The 20,899-nt window shown below is 37.3% G+C and overlaps 1 protein-coding gene across 3 annotated transcripts in view; it reads left to right on the plus strand.

Moving 5' to 3' along the window:
* LOC118641862 (leucyl and cystinyl aminopeptidase) overlaps window positions 1–20,899 on the plus strand; it is a 104,081-nt gene that overhangs the window by 62,669 nt on the left and 20,513 nt on the right. For all 3 annotated transcript variants that reach the window (XM_036279467.1, XM_036279468.1, XM_036279469.1), the window contains exons 9-12: window positions 11,255–11,386; window positions 13,691–13,851; window positions 14,107–14,195; window positions 19,891–20,074. In XM_036279467.1, the coding sequence (XP_036135360.1) occupies window positions 11,255–11,386; window positions 13,691–13,851; window positions 14,107–14,195; window positions 19,891–20,074 (566 nt within the window). The remainder of the gene's footprint in view (window positions 1–11,254; window positions 11,387–13,690; window positions 13,852–14,106; window positions 14,196–19,890; window positions 20,075–20,899) is intronic.

Here is a 20,899-nt window from a genome sequence, read left to right on the forward strand (position 1 = left end):
AGATATTTGCTTCTTTTTAAATCTTGGTCTTAACTTTTTCTAGGTTATTCTTTTTTTCTCTGTCTCTCATTTAAATTCTCTGACTACTATTCTGAGCAGTTAACTAGATCTTAAAGCAATATATCTTTTGAAGTTGGTTCACTCTTTAGGTCTATAGGTAGAATATGTTCAGGGTGGGTCCTAAGCAAGCCCTTGACGGTGTTACACAGGATTGATGTATATTCCAAGTAAGTAAACAGATATTTTAAGAATTGAAGAATTAGGAGATTCCAATATGGAAGCTACTCTCATCTCCTCTGGCACCAGATTTACAGCTAAATTACAGAGCAATCAACCTGAATAACCAACTGAAGGACAGATAAAGAGAAGTATTATAACCTGGGATTTGCAGAAGAAGCCACATAGAAACTGGTAAGAAGAACGAAGATGCATAGGGGGCTGGCCCCTGCACCGATGTGCTGTGGGTGAGAATCCTGCGCATAAGAATATATTTTATCCCTGAGAAGTCACAGGGATATCTTGGCTGCAAAAGTCCCCCCTGAGGAGCATGGGGGGTCTCAATTCCATGTTGGGATCCTCAACCCAAAGCATTATAGCCAGAAAGAGGAGCCTGCATAGCATCTGGCAGTGAAAATCATTGGGGACTCTGTGTGCCTGGAAGAGGAGGGAGTCTGCTAGAAACCCAGGTTCTCTCTTAAAAAGCCAACATACAGGATCTTGCTCTCAGACACTCACCAGGGGCACCAGTAGAGGGAAGGAAACTCAGGGCATATGGGAGTCATAAAGAGAAAATCTAAAGAGAAGATCTGGATGACGTGGCCCTGAGGAGAGATCTGGAAGATCCAGCCACTGAGGTCCCTGTGCTGAGTCCCTCTCTTACACTGTGCTCTGGACCCATCTTCCCAGGGTCTAGCTCTCCTGTTCTTGCACCACCAGACTGGAGAGTACACTAACCCAGACCTCCAATTACTGTGACACTACCCTATCAAGCTTAAGTTCTGAGGAGGAGTCTGTTGGCTGCACCCAACAGGGAACTTTGGTGTACTCTTTTTCTGGAGAAGCTCTTGGCAGTCATTGAGCTATGTGGCTTTAGAATGAGGGCCAGTCTTGAACCCCTCCTGCAGGCTCAGCCAGCACCACCCTAACAGAAGACTGTTTTTATCTGTCCTCCTAAGTCCTGGTGGCCCTGCCCTGCTGAACTCAGTTCTGCAGCTGAGAAGGGAGTGCTGCTCAGAGCTGGGACCTTTGGAGTACATCTCCCACTGAGGCTCTTGTCTGGCTCTTAGATAGGTGCTAGGTGGTGTTGCTGTGGAGTAGGGGGAAGGCAATGTGTTTGCCCCCCTCCTGCAGCAATGGCCAGTACCAGCCCCAAAGGAATACTCATTTGATCTGTCCTCCCAAGTCTCAGTGGCTATGCCTGGCTGAGCTTTCTCCTGTAGTGGTGCTGGCAGCTACACTCAATCTGAACCTGTGGTACGCTTCCCCTGGGGGAGTTAGGGTTGGAGACTCTGGCAGAGACTAAGTGGTATGACTCTGGAGTAGGAGCCACATTTCCCTCATTGAGTGCCTGATTACGTTACCCTCAAGCAGGAGACCCACTAGCCCCTCCTCCTGACCCCGGTCAGCCCACCCTACTGAGCTTGCACCTTGTGGAAGGGCCTGTGGGTCATGGCCAGCCTGGGCCCACTGTACAATCTTTCTTCAGAAAGCTTTGGAGGAAGACATGGCAACAACCTCAGTGGATGGCAGAGTAGCCAGCAGGTGGTGGCAGACCTCAGAGAGCTTTGGACCTTTTATTGATCTGCCCATGGCTCAGAGATGGAGGAAGCCAACTCTTATACACAGCTTGGCCCTTCCTATGCACACTCAGGTCTGGTAGGCACAGCCATAAACAGTGAATAGCATGGTAGTTCCAGACAGGTAGCCCAAGGCTGGTTACACAGAACATCTAACATTGACCTGCACCAGAACCCTGCCCAAAAGGACCCAGAACCAAAACAACCAGTAGTAGGCTTCAGACCACACCAGAGTTCAGCCCAACTAGCCATGCAAGCAGCACATTCTAAGAAAGGTTCCTACAGGCACCAGACCCTGCTGGGAAGAACTCCACCTTGCTGGGCCCGAGGTGGCCCTGCTGCACAGTGACTCATACATGGTGATTGAGGTCTTATTTTTATAGTCAGCCTGTCTGAGGGCTAAATCTGCCCACAAATTGATAACTCAACTACAATAGGAAGGCACAAATAACCCACACACGAGATATTCTTGAAGCACCCAGCTCAGGTGATCCGTAAGTTTGTGCCACTGAGCCCCACAAGACACCTACATCATAAAGCCATCCTAACAAATTTGGGAGTCAACCTAATGCACAGAGACAAACAAAATAGGGAGACAACTATGCACAAAATGAAAGAACAAAAGAAATTCCCCCCCTCCAAAAAGAATTAAATGAAGTGGAAACAAGATACCATATGCAGAGTTTAAAACATTGGTTATAAGGATGCTCAAGAAGCTTAGGAGAAGAAAGTGATATCAGTGAGATTTTAAACAAAGAGATAGTAAACATTTAAAAGGACATAGAAACCATAATAAAGGCCCTGGCCGGTTTGGCTCAGTGGTTAGAGCATCAGCCTGTGGTCCACAGAAACCATAATAAAGTAACCGAAGTGAAGACAACAATATCTGAAATAGAGAATATGACAGAAAGAATCAGTAGCAGGTTAGATGAAGTAGATTATCTAATTAGCAATGTAGAGGACAAGGAAACAGAAAACACCTGAGCAGAGCAACAAAAAAGAAAAAAAAACAAAAAAAATGAGGAAAGTCTAACAAAACTATGGGACATTGTCAGGTGTAACAATATCTTCATCATAGTGGTACCAGAAAGAGAAGAGAGAGAGCAAGGGATCGAGGACCCTGTTTGAAGAAATAATGGCTGAAAACTTCCCTAACATGGTGAAAGAAAAAGACAAATCTGGAAGCACAGAGCCTCCCAAACAAGATGAACCCAAAGAGGCCCATACGAAGACATAGCATAATCAAAATGACAAAGGTTAAAGATAGAGAGAATCTTAAGAGCACCAAGAGGAAAACAGTTAGTTACCTACAAGGGAGCTCCCAAAAGGCTTTCAGCTGATTTCTCAACAGAAACACTTCAGGCCAGAAAAGATTGGCATGAAATATTCAAAATGATGAACAGCAAGGACCAGCAACCAAGGCTATTCTATCCATCAAGGCTATCATTTAAAATTGAAGGCAAAATAAAGAGCTTCCTAGACACACACAAAAACTAAAGGAGTTTGTTACCACCAAACCAGTATTGTAAGAAATGTTAAAGGGCCTTCTTTAAAAAGAAGAAAGAAACAAAGCAATAGAGAGGAACCTAAGTATAAAGAATAAAATGACAATAAATAAGTACCTATTAATAATAACTTTTTTCATATAATTTTTTTATTGACTTTTAGAGAGAAAGGGCGAAGGAGAGATAGAAACATCAATGAGAGAGAACATTCATTGGCCACCTCCTGCATGCCCCCTCACTGGGGATTGGGCCCACAACCCAGGCATGTGCCCTGACCTGGAATCGAACCAATGACCTCTTGGTGCATGGGTCAATGCTCAACCACTGAGCCATACCAGCTGGGCTCAATAATAACTTTAAATGTAAACAGATTAAATGCTTCAATCAAAAGACATAGGGTAGCTGGATGGATAAGAAAATATGACCCATATATATACTGTCTAGAAGAGACCCACCTCAGAACAAAATATATAAACAGACTGAAAGTGAAAGGAGGAAAAAAGAAATTCCACATAAATGAAAACAACAACAACAAAAAGCTGGGGTAGCAATACTTGTATCAGAAAAGTAGACTTCAAAACAAAGGCCATAACAAGAGACAAAGAAGGACATTACATTATATTAAAAGGATCAATCCAGCAAGGGGATATAACCCTTGTAAATGTATATGCACCCAACATAGGAGCACCTAAATATATAAAGAAAATCTTGGTGGACACAAAGGGAGAGGTTGATAGTAACACAGTTATAGTAGGGGATTTTAACAGCCCATTGAAATCAATGGATAGATCTTCCAGACAAAAATCAAGAAGGCAACAGCAAGCTTAAACAACCCATTGTACTACATGGATTTAATTGATATTTATAGGTTGTTTCATCCCAAATCAGCAGACTGTACATTCTTTTCAAGTGCAGCTGAAACATTTTCTAGGATAGACCATGTTAGGACACAAAACAAGTCTTAATAAATTAAATATTAATCATATCAAGCATCTTCTCTGACCACAATTGTTTAAACTAGAAATAAATTACAATAAAAGAAAAAAATAAACATTCAAACACATGGAGGTTAAATAACATGTCACTAAACAATAAATGGGTCAAACAGTGAGATCAAGGAGGAAATAGAAAATTACCTTCAGATAAATGAAATGAACATACAGCAATCCAAAATCTATGGGACACAGCAAAAGCAGTCCCAAGAGGAAAATTTATGGCATTACAGGCCTAATTCAAGAAGCAAGAAAAATCTCAAACATCCTAACCCTACACCAGAAGAAGTGGAAAAAGAACAACAAATAAAACCTAGAGTAAGTGAAAGGAAGGAAATAATAAAGATTAGAATGGAAATAAATCACATAGAGACGAAAGAAAACAATACAAAAGATCAATGAAACCAAGAGCTGATTCTTTGAAAAGAATCAAGATTGACAGACTTTTAACCAGACTCATACAGAAAAAAGAGAGAGGACTCAAATAAGTAAAATCAGAAATGAAAGAGGAGAAGTAACAACTAACAACACAGAAATAAAAAGGATTATAAGAAAATATGAACAGCTATATGCCAAAAAATTGGACAACCTGGGCTAAATGGATAAATTCTTAGAAACATGGCAATCTTCAAAACTGAACCAGGAAGAATCAGATCTGAATAGACCAATTGCAACTAATGAAATCAAAGCAGAAAAAAACTCTCCACAAACAAAAGCCTTGGACCAGATGGCTTCATAGATGAATTTTACCAAACATTCAAAGAAGAACTTAAACTAATCCTTCTCAAATTATTCAAAAAATTTAAAAGGAAAGAAGACTCCGAAGCTCATTTAACAAGGCCGACATTATCCTAATTCCAAACCAGATAAAGACACTACAAAGATGGAAAATGATAGGCTAAAATTCTTAATGAACGTAGATGCTAAAATCCTCAACAAAATATTAGCAAACTGGATCCAGCAATATATTAAAAAAATCATTCACCATGATCAAGTGGGATTTATTCTGGAGATGCAAGGATGGTACAGTATTCACAAATTAATGAACATGATACACCACATAAACAGAATGAAGGGTAAATATGACATGATTGTACCAATAGATGCAGAAAAAGCTTTTGATAAAAATCCACCATTTGTGGTTAAGAAAAGCAGAAAAACAAACAAAACAAAACACCTCTCAGCAAAGTGGGGATGGAGGGGACATACTCAACATAATAAAGGCCATATACAAAAAAACCTACAGCCAACATCATACTCAGTGAGCAAAAACTAAAAGCATTTCCTTAAGATCAGGAACCAGACAGGGAAGTCTGCTTTTACCATTCTCATTCAACATAGTGCTGGAAGTTCTAGCCACAGTAATCAGACAAGAAATAAAAGACATCGAAATTGGAAAGGAGGAAGTAAAATCTCTCATTCACAGATGACATGATAACCCTAAATGTACATAGAAAACCCTAAAAACTCCACCAAAAAAACTACTAGAACTGATAAATGAAATTAGTAAATGATGCGAAATTAATAATCAGGAATTGGTGGCATTTTTATATATCAATAATGAACTATCAAAGAGAAACTAAGAAACAATCTCAATTACAATTGCAACAACAACCAAAAAAAAGGTACCTAGGAATAAATTTAACCAAGTAGATAAAAGACCTGTGCTCAGAAAATTATAGGATAGTGAAGAAAGAAACTGAAGAAAATACAAGGAAGTGGAAGCATGTACTGTGTTCATGAATAGGAAGAATTAACATTGTTAAAATATCCATACTACCTAAAGCAAGCTATAGATTTAACACAATTCCTGTTAAAATACCAATGGTATTGCCCTGGCTGGTGTGGCTCAGTTATTGGAGCATCAGCCCACATGCTTAAAGGTCACAGGTTCAATTCTTGGTTAAGGGCATGTACCTGGGTTGCAGGTTGATCCCCAAGCCCTGGTTAGGGTGTGTGTGGGAGGCAACTGATTGATGTGTCTCTCTCACATTGATGTTTTTCATTCTATCTTTTCCTCTCCTTCCCCACCTCTCTTCTACTCTCTAAGAAAATCAATGGAAAAAAACATCCTAGGGTGAGGATTAAAATTTAAAAATACCAATGGCATATATCTCAGAACTTTAACAAATATTACAAAAATTTATATGGAACCACAAAAGACCCTGAATAGCCTCAGCAATCTTGAGAAAGAAGAACAAAGTTGGAGGTATCACACTACGTGATATCAAACGATACTACAAGGTCATAGGAATCAAAACAGCGTGGCACTGGCTTATGGATAAATGAAACAGAGTAGAGAACCCAGGAATAAACCCACACCTTTATGGTCAATTAATATTTGACAAAGGAGGAAAGTACATACAATGGAGTAAAGACAACCTATTCAATAAATGGAGTTGGGAAATTTGGACAGATACATGTAAAAAAATGAAATTAGGCTACCTCCTTACACCATAAACAAAAATAAACTCAAAATGGGTTAAAGACTAATAAACCATAAAAATCCTAGAAGAAAACATAGGCAGGGAAAATCACAGACATTTCTTATAGCAATATTTTTTCTGATAGATCGTCTTGGGCAAGGAGAACAAAAGAAAAACATAAAGAAATGGGACTACGTTAAGCTAGAGAGCTTTTGCACAGCAAAGGAAAACCATTAACAAAATGAAAAGACAACACCATGAAGAGGAGAATATACTTACCAGTGATACATCTGATTAAGTGTTAATTTTCAAAATGTATAAAGAACTTATACAACTCAACACCAGGAAAACAAAATATCCAAAGAAAAAAATGGGCAAAGGACCTGAATAGAGTTTGGCTCAGCGGTTAGAGCGTCGACCTGCGGTCCTGAGAGACCCGGGTTCAGTTCCCGCTAAGGGCACGTACCTCGGTTGCAATTTGTCCCCGGCCCTGGTTGGTCGTGCGGGTGGCAGCCACTTGATGTGTTCCTTTCGCGTTGATGTTTCTCTCTCTCTCTCTCTCTCCCTCCCACTCTACCTGAACAAAAAAATGGGAAAATGTCCTCAGGTGAGGATAAAAAAAAAAAAAAAAGATAACTTCTCCAAAGAACACATACCAATGGCCAGTATGAGAAGATGCTTGATGTCACTAATCATTGGAGAAATGCCAATTAAAACCACAATGAAATGTCATTTCTCGCCTGTCAGAATGGCTATCAATAAATCAAACAAGTGTTGGCAAGGAAGTAGAGAAAAGGGAATCCTTGTGCACTGTTGGTGGCAATGCAGGTTGTTGCAGCCAGTGTGGAGTTTTTTTTTTTTTTAATTAAAAATGGAGCTACCCAGCGATTCCACTTGTGGGAATATATCCAAAGAAACTTTAAACATTAATTTGAAAGAATATATGCACCTGTATGTTCACTGCAGCATTGTTTACAATAGCAAAGCTTTGGAAGCAATCCAAGTACCCATCAGTACATGAGTGGATAAAAAAGCTGTAGTACATTTACACAATGTAACACTTAGCCATAAAAAAAATGAAGGAAATCTTACCTTTTGCAACAGCATGGATAGACCCGGAGAGTATTATGCTAAGTGAAATAGGCTAGTCAGAGAAAGACAAATACTATATGACTTCACTTATACGGACTATGACAAAAGTAGGTTTACAGTTATTTGTATGGAAAATAATACTATCTTAAATAAATAATACAAGAATAAATTATGCATTTTGCGTACTCAAAACAGTAAACTTTTGTCACACCTTGTATATGGAAACCAATGAACAAAATAAATTAACAAACGAAACAAACACTCATAGATACAGAGAACAATCTGACAGCTGTCAGAGGGGAGGGGGATTGGGGTGAAGGGGTTAAGTAAAAAGAAAAAGTGAAGGGATTAAGTAAAAAGAAAAAAAAAAATACACAGAGACAGCAGTATGTTGATTGCCAGAGAGAAATGGGGTAGGAGGAAGTAGAAGAGGACACAGAGGGGATAAATGGTGGCAGGAAGTTGGGTGGTGAGCATAAGATGTAGTGTACAGAAGATGTATTATGGAGTTGTACACTTTAAACGTGTATGGTTTTATTAACCAATGTCACTCCCAAAAAATCCAATAATTAAAAAAACTTGAATATTAAATTGTAGGATCAGAAACACAGACTCCAGCCATGGCCAGTATGGCTCAGTGATTAGAGTGTTGGCCCATGCACTGAAGGGTTATGGATTCGATTCCCAGCCAAGGGCACGTACCTGGGTTGCAGGTTCAATCCCTGGCCCTGATTGGGGCATGTGTGGAAGGCAACCAATTGATGTGTCTCGCTAACATTGATATTTTACTCCCTTGCCCTCCCCCACTCCCTCCCTTCCACTTGCTTTAAAAAATCAATAGAAAAAAATATCCTCACGTGAGGATTTAAAAAAAAGAAAGAAAGAAAGACATACTCGATTTGGGGGTGAAGCAAAAAACAGAAAACTTGAAACCTAATTAGGTCAGAAGAATATAGATATTTGTGCCACCCACATTTGTGTTGCGTGGGAGGGATAAATGAATATTCTTTTCCTCCTTACTCTAGCTATCAGATTAATTGGTTAATAAATTGAATTCCTGTATTAAAGAAGAAAATACACAAAATATGTGAGATACACTCCATGTCATCAAAAATGTCAAAGTTTAGGTGGTGGGTACTTGTGAAGAAATAAGAGATAATATGTGCTAAATGAATGGTAGAGCATTTTTGCCTGGGATTATGAAGATACATTTTTTTGGAGGAAGATGGAATGTATTGCAAAGGTTAATCCCATAGAATATGCTACCATTAGATATGGGCTATAAGAGAGGAGTCAAGAATGACTTCAAGAGTTTGGCCTGAACAACCAAAAAAATTGAGTTGTTATTCGCTGCATTGGAGAAGATTATTGGAAGACTAGATTTTGAGCAAGAAGAAAATTAAAAAATTCAGTTTTTGAGATATCAAGCAGGCAGTTGGCTATGAGTCTGGAATTCAGAGGGGAAGTCTGGTTAGATATATCAATTTGAGATGGACCAGGAAGAAAATTTGGAGAGAGAAGACAAGAGGTCTGAAGATTAAATGCCAGGGAACATCAAAGTTTAGCCCTTGGGAAGATGAGAAGGAACCAGCAAAAGAGACTGAAAGGTTTAGCCAGTGAATAGGGGACAAATCTAGAGTGGTGTTCCAAGGCCAAGTGCAGAAGGACTTTCAAGGACGAGTGGATGATCAGTCATATCAAAAGCCACTTACTAGTGCTTGATAAGTTGAGCCTGAGAATTGACACTGATTTGATACCATGAAGTAAGTTCACCTTGAAGAAACCTTGATAAAAAACAATTCCAGTGGAAGATGGCTCAAGAGAAAATGGAAAGAGAGCAAATGGAGATGGCAAACGCAGGCAACTATTTTGAGGATTTGAGTACAAAGAAATAGGGCGATACCTATAGGGAAGCGTGAGGTTAAGGAAAGGAAGGGCCTATTTTATTTGTTCAAAGTGAGGAATGTTACATAGTCTATGGCTTTAATAGGAAAGTTACACTAGAGAAGGAAAGTTGGTAATTCAGGAGAGAAGGGGAAATGTTGTGAAGGAATGAGTATTTAAATTTATAGAACAAGTAACACAGAGGAGAGCAATAATATTAAATTCAGTTAATGTGTATATGGTAATCTTAATGACTTAACATTGCTGCATTTTTATCAGAAGTAAAATTCAAACACCGTTTGAGTGCTTACTATGTGCTAGGCATTGTTTTAGTCACTGGAGTTGAATTTTTTCAATTTTCCCCTCAAGTAGCACACAGTCTAGAAGAAGAAAATAAAAATATATCTATAGCAGATGAAAGAAGTGATATGAATTGCTTTTGAAGGAAAAATATGATTTCTATCTTGAATCAGGGAAGGCTTCACCGAGGAGATGGTTGTTGATTTAAGACTGGGAGTGAGGCTCAGCCAGTGTGGCTCAGTGGACTGAGCATCATCCCATGGACTGAGAGGTCTCAGTTTGGGTCCCAGTTCGAGTCCCAGTTCAATTCCCAATCAGGGCACATTCCCGGGTTGTGGGCTCAGTCCCCAGTAGGGGGCATGCAGGAGGCATCCAGTCGACGTTTCTCTCTCTCCCTTTCTCTCCGTCTAAAAAATCAGAAGAGGGGATGGGGGTGGGGGGGGTGGGAAGAGATAAACCACAGAACTTATATGCATGTATGCATGACCAATGGACATGGACAACTAAGCTGGGGACAGGGTGGAGGGGGGGGTGGGGTGGGGGGTGCCAATGGGGTAAAAAGGTAAAATATCTGTAACAAAAAAATAAATAAATAAAAAAAATTTCAAAAAAAAAAAATCAATAAAAACATATTTTTTTAAAAAAGATTGGGTGTGAGGACATGTGTATCAGTGAATATAGTGTGCCTGATTCTGAATTATTAGTGTATTCCTCCTACCCTATACTTTCATCCATTCCAAATATTGGAAATGACTGTGCAGGAAGAAGAGGAATCTTGTTTACTCTAGCAACATGGTATACTAATACTGGAAATTAATGGATTCCCTAGCAGAGAGACTTTTGAGAGCTCTTCTGATTTATTGTCCCCAGCAGTTGCCCATGAATTGAACTGGTACCTGAGACATTGGGGATGCCACAGAATATTTGACATATTTTTCTATCAAAAATGTATTTATAATCACTTAGCTTTTTAACACTAACACTGAAACAGTAAGTAACTGATAGACCACACAGAATGGCTCATAGTAGCATTAGTGCACATGGCAATCTACTCCATTAATTCTTTTCAAATCTTTTAATATGATTTTAAGACAACTTGAACATAGTCTACACCTGGTTATATGAGACTAAGTAACAGTGTGTTATAACTAGGCTCTGTATATGAAAGTATATGCTTAGATTTATTATATTTTGAACTTAAGAGTTTCAATTTTATAAATCTATTTCCCTTCTTTTCTCATTTTTTTTTTTTTTAATAGGGAGCTTCTCTCTTGTTGATGCTGAAAACTTATCTTGGTGAAGATGTATTTCGGCGTGCTCTTGTTCTTTACCTGCATAATCATAGCTATGCATCCATTCAAAGTGATGATCTGTGGGACAGTTTTAATGAGGTAAGTGACCTGGATATTTTAATTGGCTCTTAAAGTAAGAAGAGAGGAGTTCTATTTATATTTGATCAAGTATGTAAATAAGCTGTGGTACCAAAGATAGTTATTTGAGAAAGAGGGGGATGGAGCTTAGGATATAAATATTTATGAACAGAATAAGAATTAAATGTCAAGAAATGGAAGTACTAGTCTAATTGTTGAAAAATTGTGTTTAGCCTTGTGTAATCATTCTATACTTTAATCTCCATTATTTTCTTCAAAAATCCTTTTTTATTATGCTTTTGCAGTTTTTCTATCTCCCATTCATGATTTTTTCCCCTGTACTCTGCCCTCTGAATCCTCCTGTCTTTTGGGGCCATGTTCCTCCAGAGAGATGACACATCACAAGTTGGTTGCCATGGGCTGCACACTGCCCTTCTACTGTTTTGCTGTTTGGATTTTGTTGTGCCTGCAAATATTCTAATAAGCAGTGTAATTAGGTACAAGTTATGCATCATAGCAGTGCATGGACCTAGCCTGCATCATGTATGTATGCTAACTGCATGACCCTTACAAGCATTTGAGTTTTTTACAGTGATCTAGATAAAGTTCTTAATGTTTACAAAATCACAGACACACTTGAAAATTTGATGCAAGTTCTGAACATATTCCCCAGAAAAATCACATAATGCAAAACATTACTCACAGTTTCAACGTTTTTTGGATGGACCCTGCTAAGAACCCTCCTCTGGATCTTTTCCATGTGCTCTTTCTGCTTCCTTGCCTTATCTCAACCTGGTGTTTTCTACCTGTTAACCCTTTGCCCAGAAGGTATACCTGCCCTCCTCTCTGAGTTCTCTTTGAGAAGAGGGATCAGTCCTTATTACCTAAGAGTTGCTTCCAAATTATTCTTTTCTTTTATTTTAATTGAAAGCTACATTATTTGCTGTATACTTGTTATATTATCTCCTGACATTTAGAATATATTTCTGCCTTCTTCAATGACTTCAACCTTTGTATCATAATGTTTTCCTATCCCAACCTAGTCCCTAACAGTCTCCTCAGGCTTTTTAGCATCCACATCAAATTATGCATTGTCCTCTTCATTTCAGTTCTGCTTCAAAGACCCAAAGTGCCTTTCTTTGGAGCAAGTTTGTTTTCTTCCCAACCCCTTGTCCAGAAATAAATAGATCCGAGCCATGAGAAATGTAAGATTAATATCACAATGAATTTGGGAAGATTTGCTTTATTTTTTTCTGCTTTAAACAAATAGGAATATGGTGATTGAGGTAAGTAAGGCCTGCCATAGTGCAGCGATATTACCAAACATTTTAAGTACTTGATGATTTTCAATATTCTTTATTAATTTATTAGAGAGAAGAAAGGAGAGGGGGAGAGAGAGAGATATTGATGAGAGAGAACATTAATTGCCTGCCTCCTGCATGCCCCCCTCTGGGGATTTGGCCCACAACCTGGGCATGTGCCCTGACCAGGAATCAAACTGGCAACCTCTTGGTGCAGGGGTCGATGATCAACCACTGAGCCACACCAGCCGGACAGTACTTGATGATTTTAGTTGCTTACAATTCAAATCTATATGTAATCTAGAAAAATAATTTACCATAAGTTTAACTCAACTCCTTTAAAGAGATCTTCAAAAATTGCTTCTTAATTATTGATTTTCTAAAACACACTATAAACCTTTGACACTGGATTCCAGGTTTTGTAGATAAGTTTAGTCAATTGTCTAGGAAAGAGGGTCTGGACTATTAAAAAAAGTTTACCGCTCTTCTCTAGAGAGACTTAAAGTCAAGGCAACCAACCTGTTTATATTTCACTCTTCTGCTACTGCTCCCTGGCATTCCCACAGTGTTACTTCTTTAAAAGAAGAACTTTGACATTTATGAAAGCAGGGGGTCTGGAGAGTAGAGAAATCTGGACTCAGCTGGTTTACAGCAGTAAGTAACAGTGCTTCTGATTCTAGACTACATGTCATTACTCATACCTTCAGTGCCAGCCTTGTGACCTGAAAGAGCCCTTATACCTCCTTCGGGATTTTAATGAATACTCGGTTGATAATATCTACTTCTTTTTCAACATAGTGCCTCTCTTACTCACTTTAGTTATCACTTTGTTCTGTTCCAGGTTACTTTCCTTTTAGCAATTGCTCTTTTACCTAGATTAGAAATGTAAATTCAACTCTGCATTCGTACTTTTTTTATATTAACACTAAATGTAGTCTTCATAGAATGTGGAAGGGAAAGATACAAACTGGAAAGTTTTTTAACTGTTTATCTCTAAGCAAAAATAATTTTCTTTTATTAATAGGTCACAAACAAAACACTAGATGTAAAGAAAATGATGAAAACCTGGACCCTGCAGAAAGGATTTCCTTTAGTGACTGTCCAAAGAAAAGGAACAGAGCTTCTTATAAAACAAGAAAGATTCTTTTTAAATATGAAGGCTGAAATTCAGCCTTCAGATGCAAGGTACATGCCTTCTTTCTCTCCCTGCTTTCTCTTTTGTACTCTCAGGTTAAAATATTTTTTAATGTTTTGTCATCATTGGTTCTTATGAAACCTGTAACAAGATTATCTCTTTCTTGTAAATACCTTGAAAAATTTTACCTTCCTGCCCCTTACTCCAAAAAATCCCCAAAACAAAAAAGCAAAAATCAACAAATTATGTGTAAATGACAGAAATATTGGAAAGTGTAATAATCTTTAAATATTTTCTTTTTATAGCTATCTGTGGCATATTCCACTATCCTTTGTCACTGAGGGAAGAAATTTTTCAAGACACCAATTGGTATCATTTCTGGACAAGAAATCAGGTTTGACTTAATTAACGCTTTCCTTATAAGAAATTAGAAACAGCACATTTTTAAAACATTTGACCAAGCAGTAAAAAGGAGTTTACACTTTCCAGTGTGCACGCTCTCTGAACTAGTTTTATGAGTCACCTGTACATGATGTGACGGAAGTGAGATTGAGTCTGTGTATCTACAGGCATAAAGTGGGGCTTTCTCAGTCTCAGTCACGTGACATAAGGTATAAAACGTTGCACTGAGAGTGCTAGCAGTCCTGGTAGAAAATAACAAATGCTGTATTTTTATACCCTAGAATAATATTTTATGTTACAAAGTTAGAAGTAGAGAAGTTTTCTTAAATTATGCTCTGCTGTCTGCTTTCTAGGGGTGGGCTGGGGCAATGGCATTTTTAATAAGCAACCTACCTAGATGCTTCTTATGCATAATAGAGATTGATTTATGACCTAGATTTATAGTAAATAATTATTACAAAATGTCTTGCAGACGTATATATTTTTAGTAATGAAAAAAAAAATAGGGCAAAAAATTATGATTGCAAGGAATGAGATAATAAAATGTAAAGATTGTATATGCTGACCCACAATGAGTCTATAGAAAGCAATTGAAATACAGTTCCTGACCATCTGTTAACTACTTCTATGAATGCCACACCAAGTATCCTCTTAATTTATACCCTGAAAGAACATTAGGCTTCTGGGTTCTGCAGGAACCACTAGTGATACTCTAGATTTATGGAAAGTGAAAATTTCTTATTTAAATTTGGATCTGGTGTTCAGTCCTGTATTTTTGAGAGTGCAGTGTAGTTTAGTGTTTAAGGGAACAAACTTTGGAGCCAGATTACCTGGTTCACTTGTATGATTTTCGGTGAGTTATGTGCCCTCTCTAAGCCTCCTTTCCTCAGCTATAGAATAGGGATAGTAGTTACACTTACTTTATAGTGTTATGATGAGGATTAATTGAGATCAATTATATGAAACACCTAGAACAATACCTGGCATGTGTTATGTGCTATATAAGGGTTGGCTGTTGTTACTGATGTTATTATTGAAGAATACTTTAAACATAACATATCCATATTACAGAAAACCTAGGAAAAGAGAATAAATCTTATCAGCCTACCATAACTACTCTCATGATTCTTTCTAGTCACTTAAAAGTATTTTTACTTAGTTGATGTCATTGTGTACATGTGACTTTTATATCTTTTTTAAAAAAACTTAGTATGTATAGTAATTGGCTTAATCTTTCCTTACAATTGGACACATTTGATTCACCACTTATCTTTATGGGGGGGAAAAAGCCTTAATAAAAATTTGGACTCTTAAATATTTTCATTATTTGAATTTTACTTTCATTGAAATGCTTCTTAAAATGAAAACTATTACCTTTTGTGATTTAATACATATTTCTAAGTTGCCCTTTTATTATGTGCTAACAATTTATAATGCCAATTGAAATATATGAGCATACCAGTTGCATTGCAGTTAACTAGATTGGACCGTTACAACAATCTCATTATTTAAAACACTGATGTGATGATACCATCACATCCTTGATTAATCTAACATAGCTGGAAGTGCTTCTTTAATGGAAACAAAACTGCATATTTTATTTGGGCCCAGGGAGGATCGTCTCTCACCTAAGAGGAAAGAAAGAATCTCATCTCCCTGTTTGAAAGGGACCAATAAGGATATTTTGCAAACCTCTCCATAGTCTATAAGTTTTTGGTGGTTTTAGAAGTAATTGGACAACAGGATAGTGTCTGCTTTTATTAGCTCTTTACTTTTTAGCTCAGTTTGCATGGCTCTTCTTGGTTCCTGATGCTTTGGAATCACTCTTATTTGAATTGTTATTTTAATTTTTTCTGTTTTCAAAAGAACAGAGGCAGCGACTGCAGAGGCTTATTTTATGCCATATGACTTTAGTACAGGGTGTTATCTTGGTAGTTCATTAAATCTGTGGTATATTTCCATGTGTTCCAGGGTTACTGGGTTAGTCCATTAGTTCAGTCAAATATGGGAGTTATATTTGATTAATATCTGTCACTTTTCCCCACATACATGAATTTGAACAATTAATAATTGTGCAGAAGACCTGAAAGGGCCCAGCTTGAGTGGCTCGGTTGTGTTTCATCCTGTGCACCAAAATGTTACCAGTTTGATTCCTGGTCAGGGCATATACTTGGGTTGTGGGTTCAATTCCTAATCGGGGTATGTAGGCAAGGCAATGGATCATTGTTTCTCTCTCTGTCTCTGTCTCTCTCTCCTTCTCTCCCTTCCTTTCACTAAGCATGTCCTTTGGTGAGGATTTTTAAAAAAAGGGCTGAAAGGGACCATTTTTTTAAACTACATATTGAGGAAATTATACCAAAAAAGTGAGTGTCTCCGTCTCCCTTTTCTTCCTTCCTTTCCTCCCTCCTCTGTCTCTGATTCAATCCACATCTTACTCAGACTAAGCTCTTTAACTACGGCAAATTTTTATATTGAAGCTAACTTGAAATATTCATGTTTCTAAAAGGATATCACTGTGCCAGAAATATTTCCTTGAAATTAAAAGACATGTCATTAGAGTGAAAGGCAACTGGAAAAAAGAAGGAAAATCATAGAATTAAGATATTTATCATGTGCCATTCTCTGCTCTTGCCTTTCCCCCCCTAATAAAATAAAGGAGAAGAAAGGGGCATTACAGAAAGGAATGCTTTTGAACAAGGAGGGGTGCAGTTCAATTGCACGTCTCGTGCTAGTCCTCTGGAGCAGACTACACAGGACGTTTTGTGACTTCGTAGTAAAAACATGATTTTGTTTCTGTGCTTTAATGTTTCTTCATAAAACAGTAGTTGATTTTCATAAGTCATTGACAAATGGCTTTTTAAAATCAATATTAGATTACTTCATCTGGGCTTCTGCCGTTTAAGATTGGAGTTGCTCATTCTTTTTACTACTCAATGGATTGTGAAAATTGAACTGTTAAGCTGCTAATGATTACAATAAATTAAAAACATATGAGGGCAGCCTCATCCACATTTGAGCTGCAGGATGTAGTTACTTCCCTTGTGAGCAAAGCTATTATTTTTTGATACCTGTGGTTTTAAGGATCTCTATTCTGGATCATTCAGAAGACCTGGAAGAGACTAACATGCTGATTCCTTAAATGATAATCCTCCTCTCTGTGCTGTTGGCTGTACAGCTTCTATGCTGTCATCGAGACGACAGCAATAATTTCAAGTACACTCCCAGCTGCATTTCTCCTCTTTATCATTTGGACTTGGCTAGGTTTACAACACGGAAAGTTGCTTGCTTATCAGCCAAGATACTCTGTATTTCAGTATTTTCCTGCATCCATCCACTGGGGGAAATGCCGTATTTATCATTACTTGCCTCCTTTTATGGGAAGGGGAGAGTTGGAGTTCTTCAGTCCTTCCCAAGGTCCTTCTTGATGAAAGATCTGTCGGAAATTGGGTTTGATGACCTGGAGAGTGGTGATAGTTTTTGCATGATGAAGTTAATTTTATTAGTCATAGTTTCGTTAAAAATGTCTTCAATTTGGAGTCACTACTGTTGCCATCATAATTATTCCTTAGAACTTCATTCTGCTCTAGAAAAAGGAATAGACAATATTAAAATAATTGATTTTTCTGCTATATCAACAATAAAACAAAAGTTAGTATGGAACTTTTAAATGAAAAAGACATTATCCAATACATCATTTTTAAGACACAATCAGAATGTAAGTCTTTTCCATCTCTAAACATCTTTTGTAGTTTCAGTAGAATTAGAATAAGGTATTAAGAGAATCTGATAAATTTTAATAATTCATGCTTTTGAAGTTGATAGACTCCTAACACTTAAGATACTAAAGGATTTAAATGTGTTTCTAAAGTATATGTGCAAAAACTTTCACACAGCTTTATTCTGATAGTGAAAATTTAAAAACAGCCTAAGTGTTTTCAAATAGGAGATTGTTAAACTGTGGTAGGTCTTGACATTGTGAATATCATGAAGATATTTGAATACTGCATATGAAGACAATGGGAAAATGGCAAGTAGCAGCATCTGATAGGTGAAAATGCAGTATAAAATAGATGCATATATGTCGATCTGTTGTCTGGGATAGTACATCAATTAAATTATGTATAGAAAAAAATCTTGGCAGGAAATAGACCCCGAAGTGCTATTATTGTTTGAGTTTAAATCTGCTTCTTATTTCTCTACTTCTCTTTCTCTTATAATTTTAAAAATTAATATTTATTTTAAAACAGGTAAGAAAACTTACATAAACATTTACAAAGCTTATTTAGATACTTTAAAACCATTTACTATGATAGTTATTTTGTTTATTCATCCATTAAGTATCCAAGTATTTTTTTGAGTACTAGGAACATTGTTCTTGGTGCTGAGGGATTAGCAGTGAAAAAAAATAGCTCATGGAGGCCTGGCCAGTTTGGCTCAGCGGATAGAGCGTTAGCCTGCAGTCCTGAGAGACCGGGGTTTGGTTCCCGCTAAGGGCATGTACCTCAGTTGCAGTTTGTCCCCGGCTCTGGTAGGTCGTGCGGGTGGCAGCCACTTGGTGTGTTCCTTTCACATCGATGTTTCTCTCTCTCTATCTGTTCCTCTCTCTCCCTCCCACTCTACCTGAACAAAAAATGGAAAAATGTCCTCAGGTTAGGATAAAAAATAAAAAAAATAGCTCATGGAGCATATATTCTAATAAATAGTAAACCTTAAGCCACTTAGAAGCATATTATATTAAGTTAATGTCCTTGTTGCTACTTTAAAGGACATTTCTTAATTAGTAATTTTCAGGATTTTAAATTTTACTACATATATTTTGTGGTCAGCTTTTGTAGTAATGCATTTTTGTTGTCAAGTAGTTTGTACTTCCTTATTAATTGTAAATTAATTGAAATCATTCCATATAAATGTCTAACAATTCTCTCAGCATTTATATATGTAATGGTTGGGGCCCACAAAGTACAAATCACATGTCTACTATTTTAACTCAATTATTTTTTATTTTACCCAATGAGACATTAATTCTTCCCTAATGTTTGTTTTGCTAGCTTTGTATTATGTGACTTTTCTAAATGACTGTATTTGCTCTTCCTTTGCTAACATAAAGTCAAGCCTGCATGGAACACGTTCTGCATAGTTCTCTCACCAACTTCCCTGCTGCCCCACCCGGCTCGCATTTCCCTTTCTCCCTGCTTCTCTTCTCTGCCGCAGTGCACCCAGGAGCCAGGTCATGCATGGCACCGTGTGCATTTTCTCTCTGGGTCTGGAACATTCTACCTGGCTAACCTCAAGCTGTCATTTCTTCCAGGAAACCTTACCTAACTTTTCCTAGGGGATGCAGCATTTCTTCTGTGTACTTCATACAATATTATATTTTCCTTTTCCACCAATAACATTTGTATGAATTCTACCTGCCTGGTTACATTAGACTGTAAGACCTATGAGAAAAGGGACATAACTACCTTGTTCACCATTAAATAAATAATTGTTAAATGAATGAGTGGTAATCTATGTAAATGTGAAAATAGCTATGCTGAAAGGCAGATATTTAGCTCTTAGTAGAATAATTAAGTATAAAAATATACCACGTTAACTTGGAAACAAAGCATTCATTTAATTTTTTTTCTTGCCCTATTATTCTCCCCTCCTTCTCTCTCTCTCTGTCTGTCTTATTTGGTCTGTATTAGATGTCATCAATCTCACAGAAGAAGTTCAGTGGATCAAAGTCAATACAGACATGAGTGGCTATTATATAGTACATTATGCAAATGATGACTGGGATGCAATAATCAAACAGTTGAAAATAAATCCTTATGTTCTGAGTGACAAAGACCGAGCCAACCTCATCAACAACATCTTTGAACTTGCAGGGTAGAGTATGCTTGGTTTTGTTTTGTTTTGTTTGTTTTTTAAACAAGTGATACTGAGAAAAAGAACATTTTAGAAAAAACAGTTCAAAAGAACTAGCATATATTGCCTGTTAGGTATAATTCATTTTGGAGGAACTGGAAAATGTAAGACAGTTCTTGCCTTCAAAGACTTTACAGTCTTTATTAAAACATTAGCTACAAATATTGAACAGTTATGTAAGAAGATTTAAATAATATTTTAAGAATGCAGATGCCAACAAGTAAGACCCATATTTGCTGAATAAATTGATGTCATTTAGCCTTTGTTTTATTTCTTGAGAGAATTCTTTCCAAGCTTAGTGCTTCTCACCAGTTTGAGGGACACCTCTTATATCTAGAGCTTCCTTATTTAGGTACCATTTGCCTCTCTCATCACCTCATGCATCACAGAATCCCAAAGCCAAGAATGGCAGTGACTTGTGTATTGATATCTTGGGAATAGGAAGATTACCAATTTAGGTTTTAATGGGTCTAGAGACACAAGGAATATTCAGGTGTTCCTTCTGACTGCTCTTGACCTTCCTATTTTGGCTCTTTTATTTATTTATTTATTTTTTATAAAATGACCTTATATCATCTCAGCTATCATTGTTATGATTTCTATAAAATGGTTAATTTTTAAAACATACTCACTATAAATTCACAGTGGACCTCGCTTTAACAAGTTTGACAAACAAATTCCCATATAAATAAATAATTTTCTTTCTGATTCAGATTTTCTTTATGCTACCTTTTCTCACCTGGTAAATATAAGTAATTAAAAATAAATAAAATTAGTACTTTTCAT

The sequence above is a fragment of the Molossus molossus genome, unplaced genomic scaffold, assembly GCF_014108415.1.
Source record: "Molossus molossus isolate mMolMol1 unplaced genomic scaffold, mMolMol1.p scaffold_m16_p_3, whole genome shotgun sequence".
Lineage (NCBI taxonomy): Eukaryota > Metazoa > Chordata > Mammalia > Chiroptera > Molossidae > Molossus > Molossus molossus.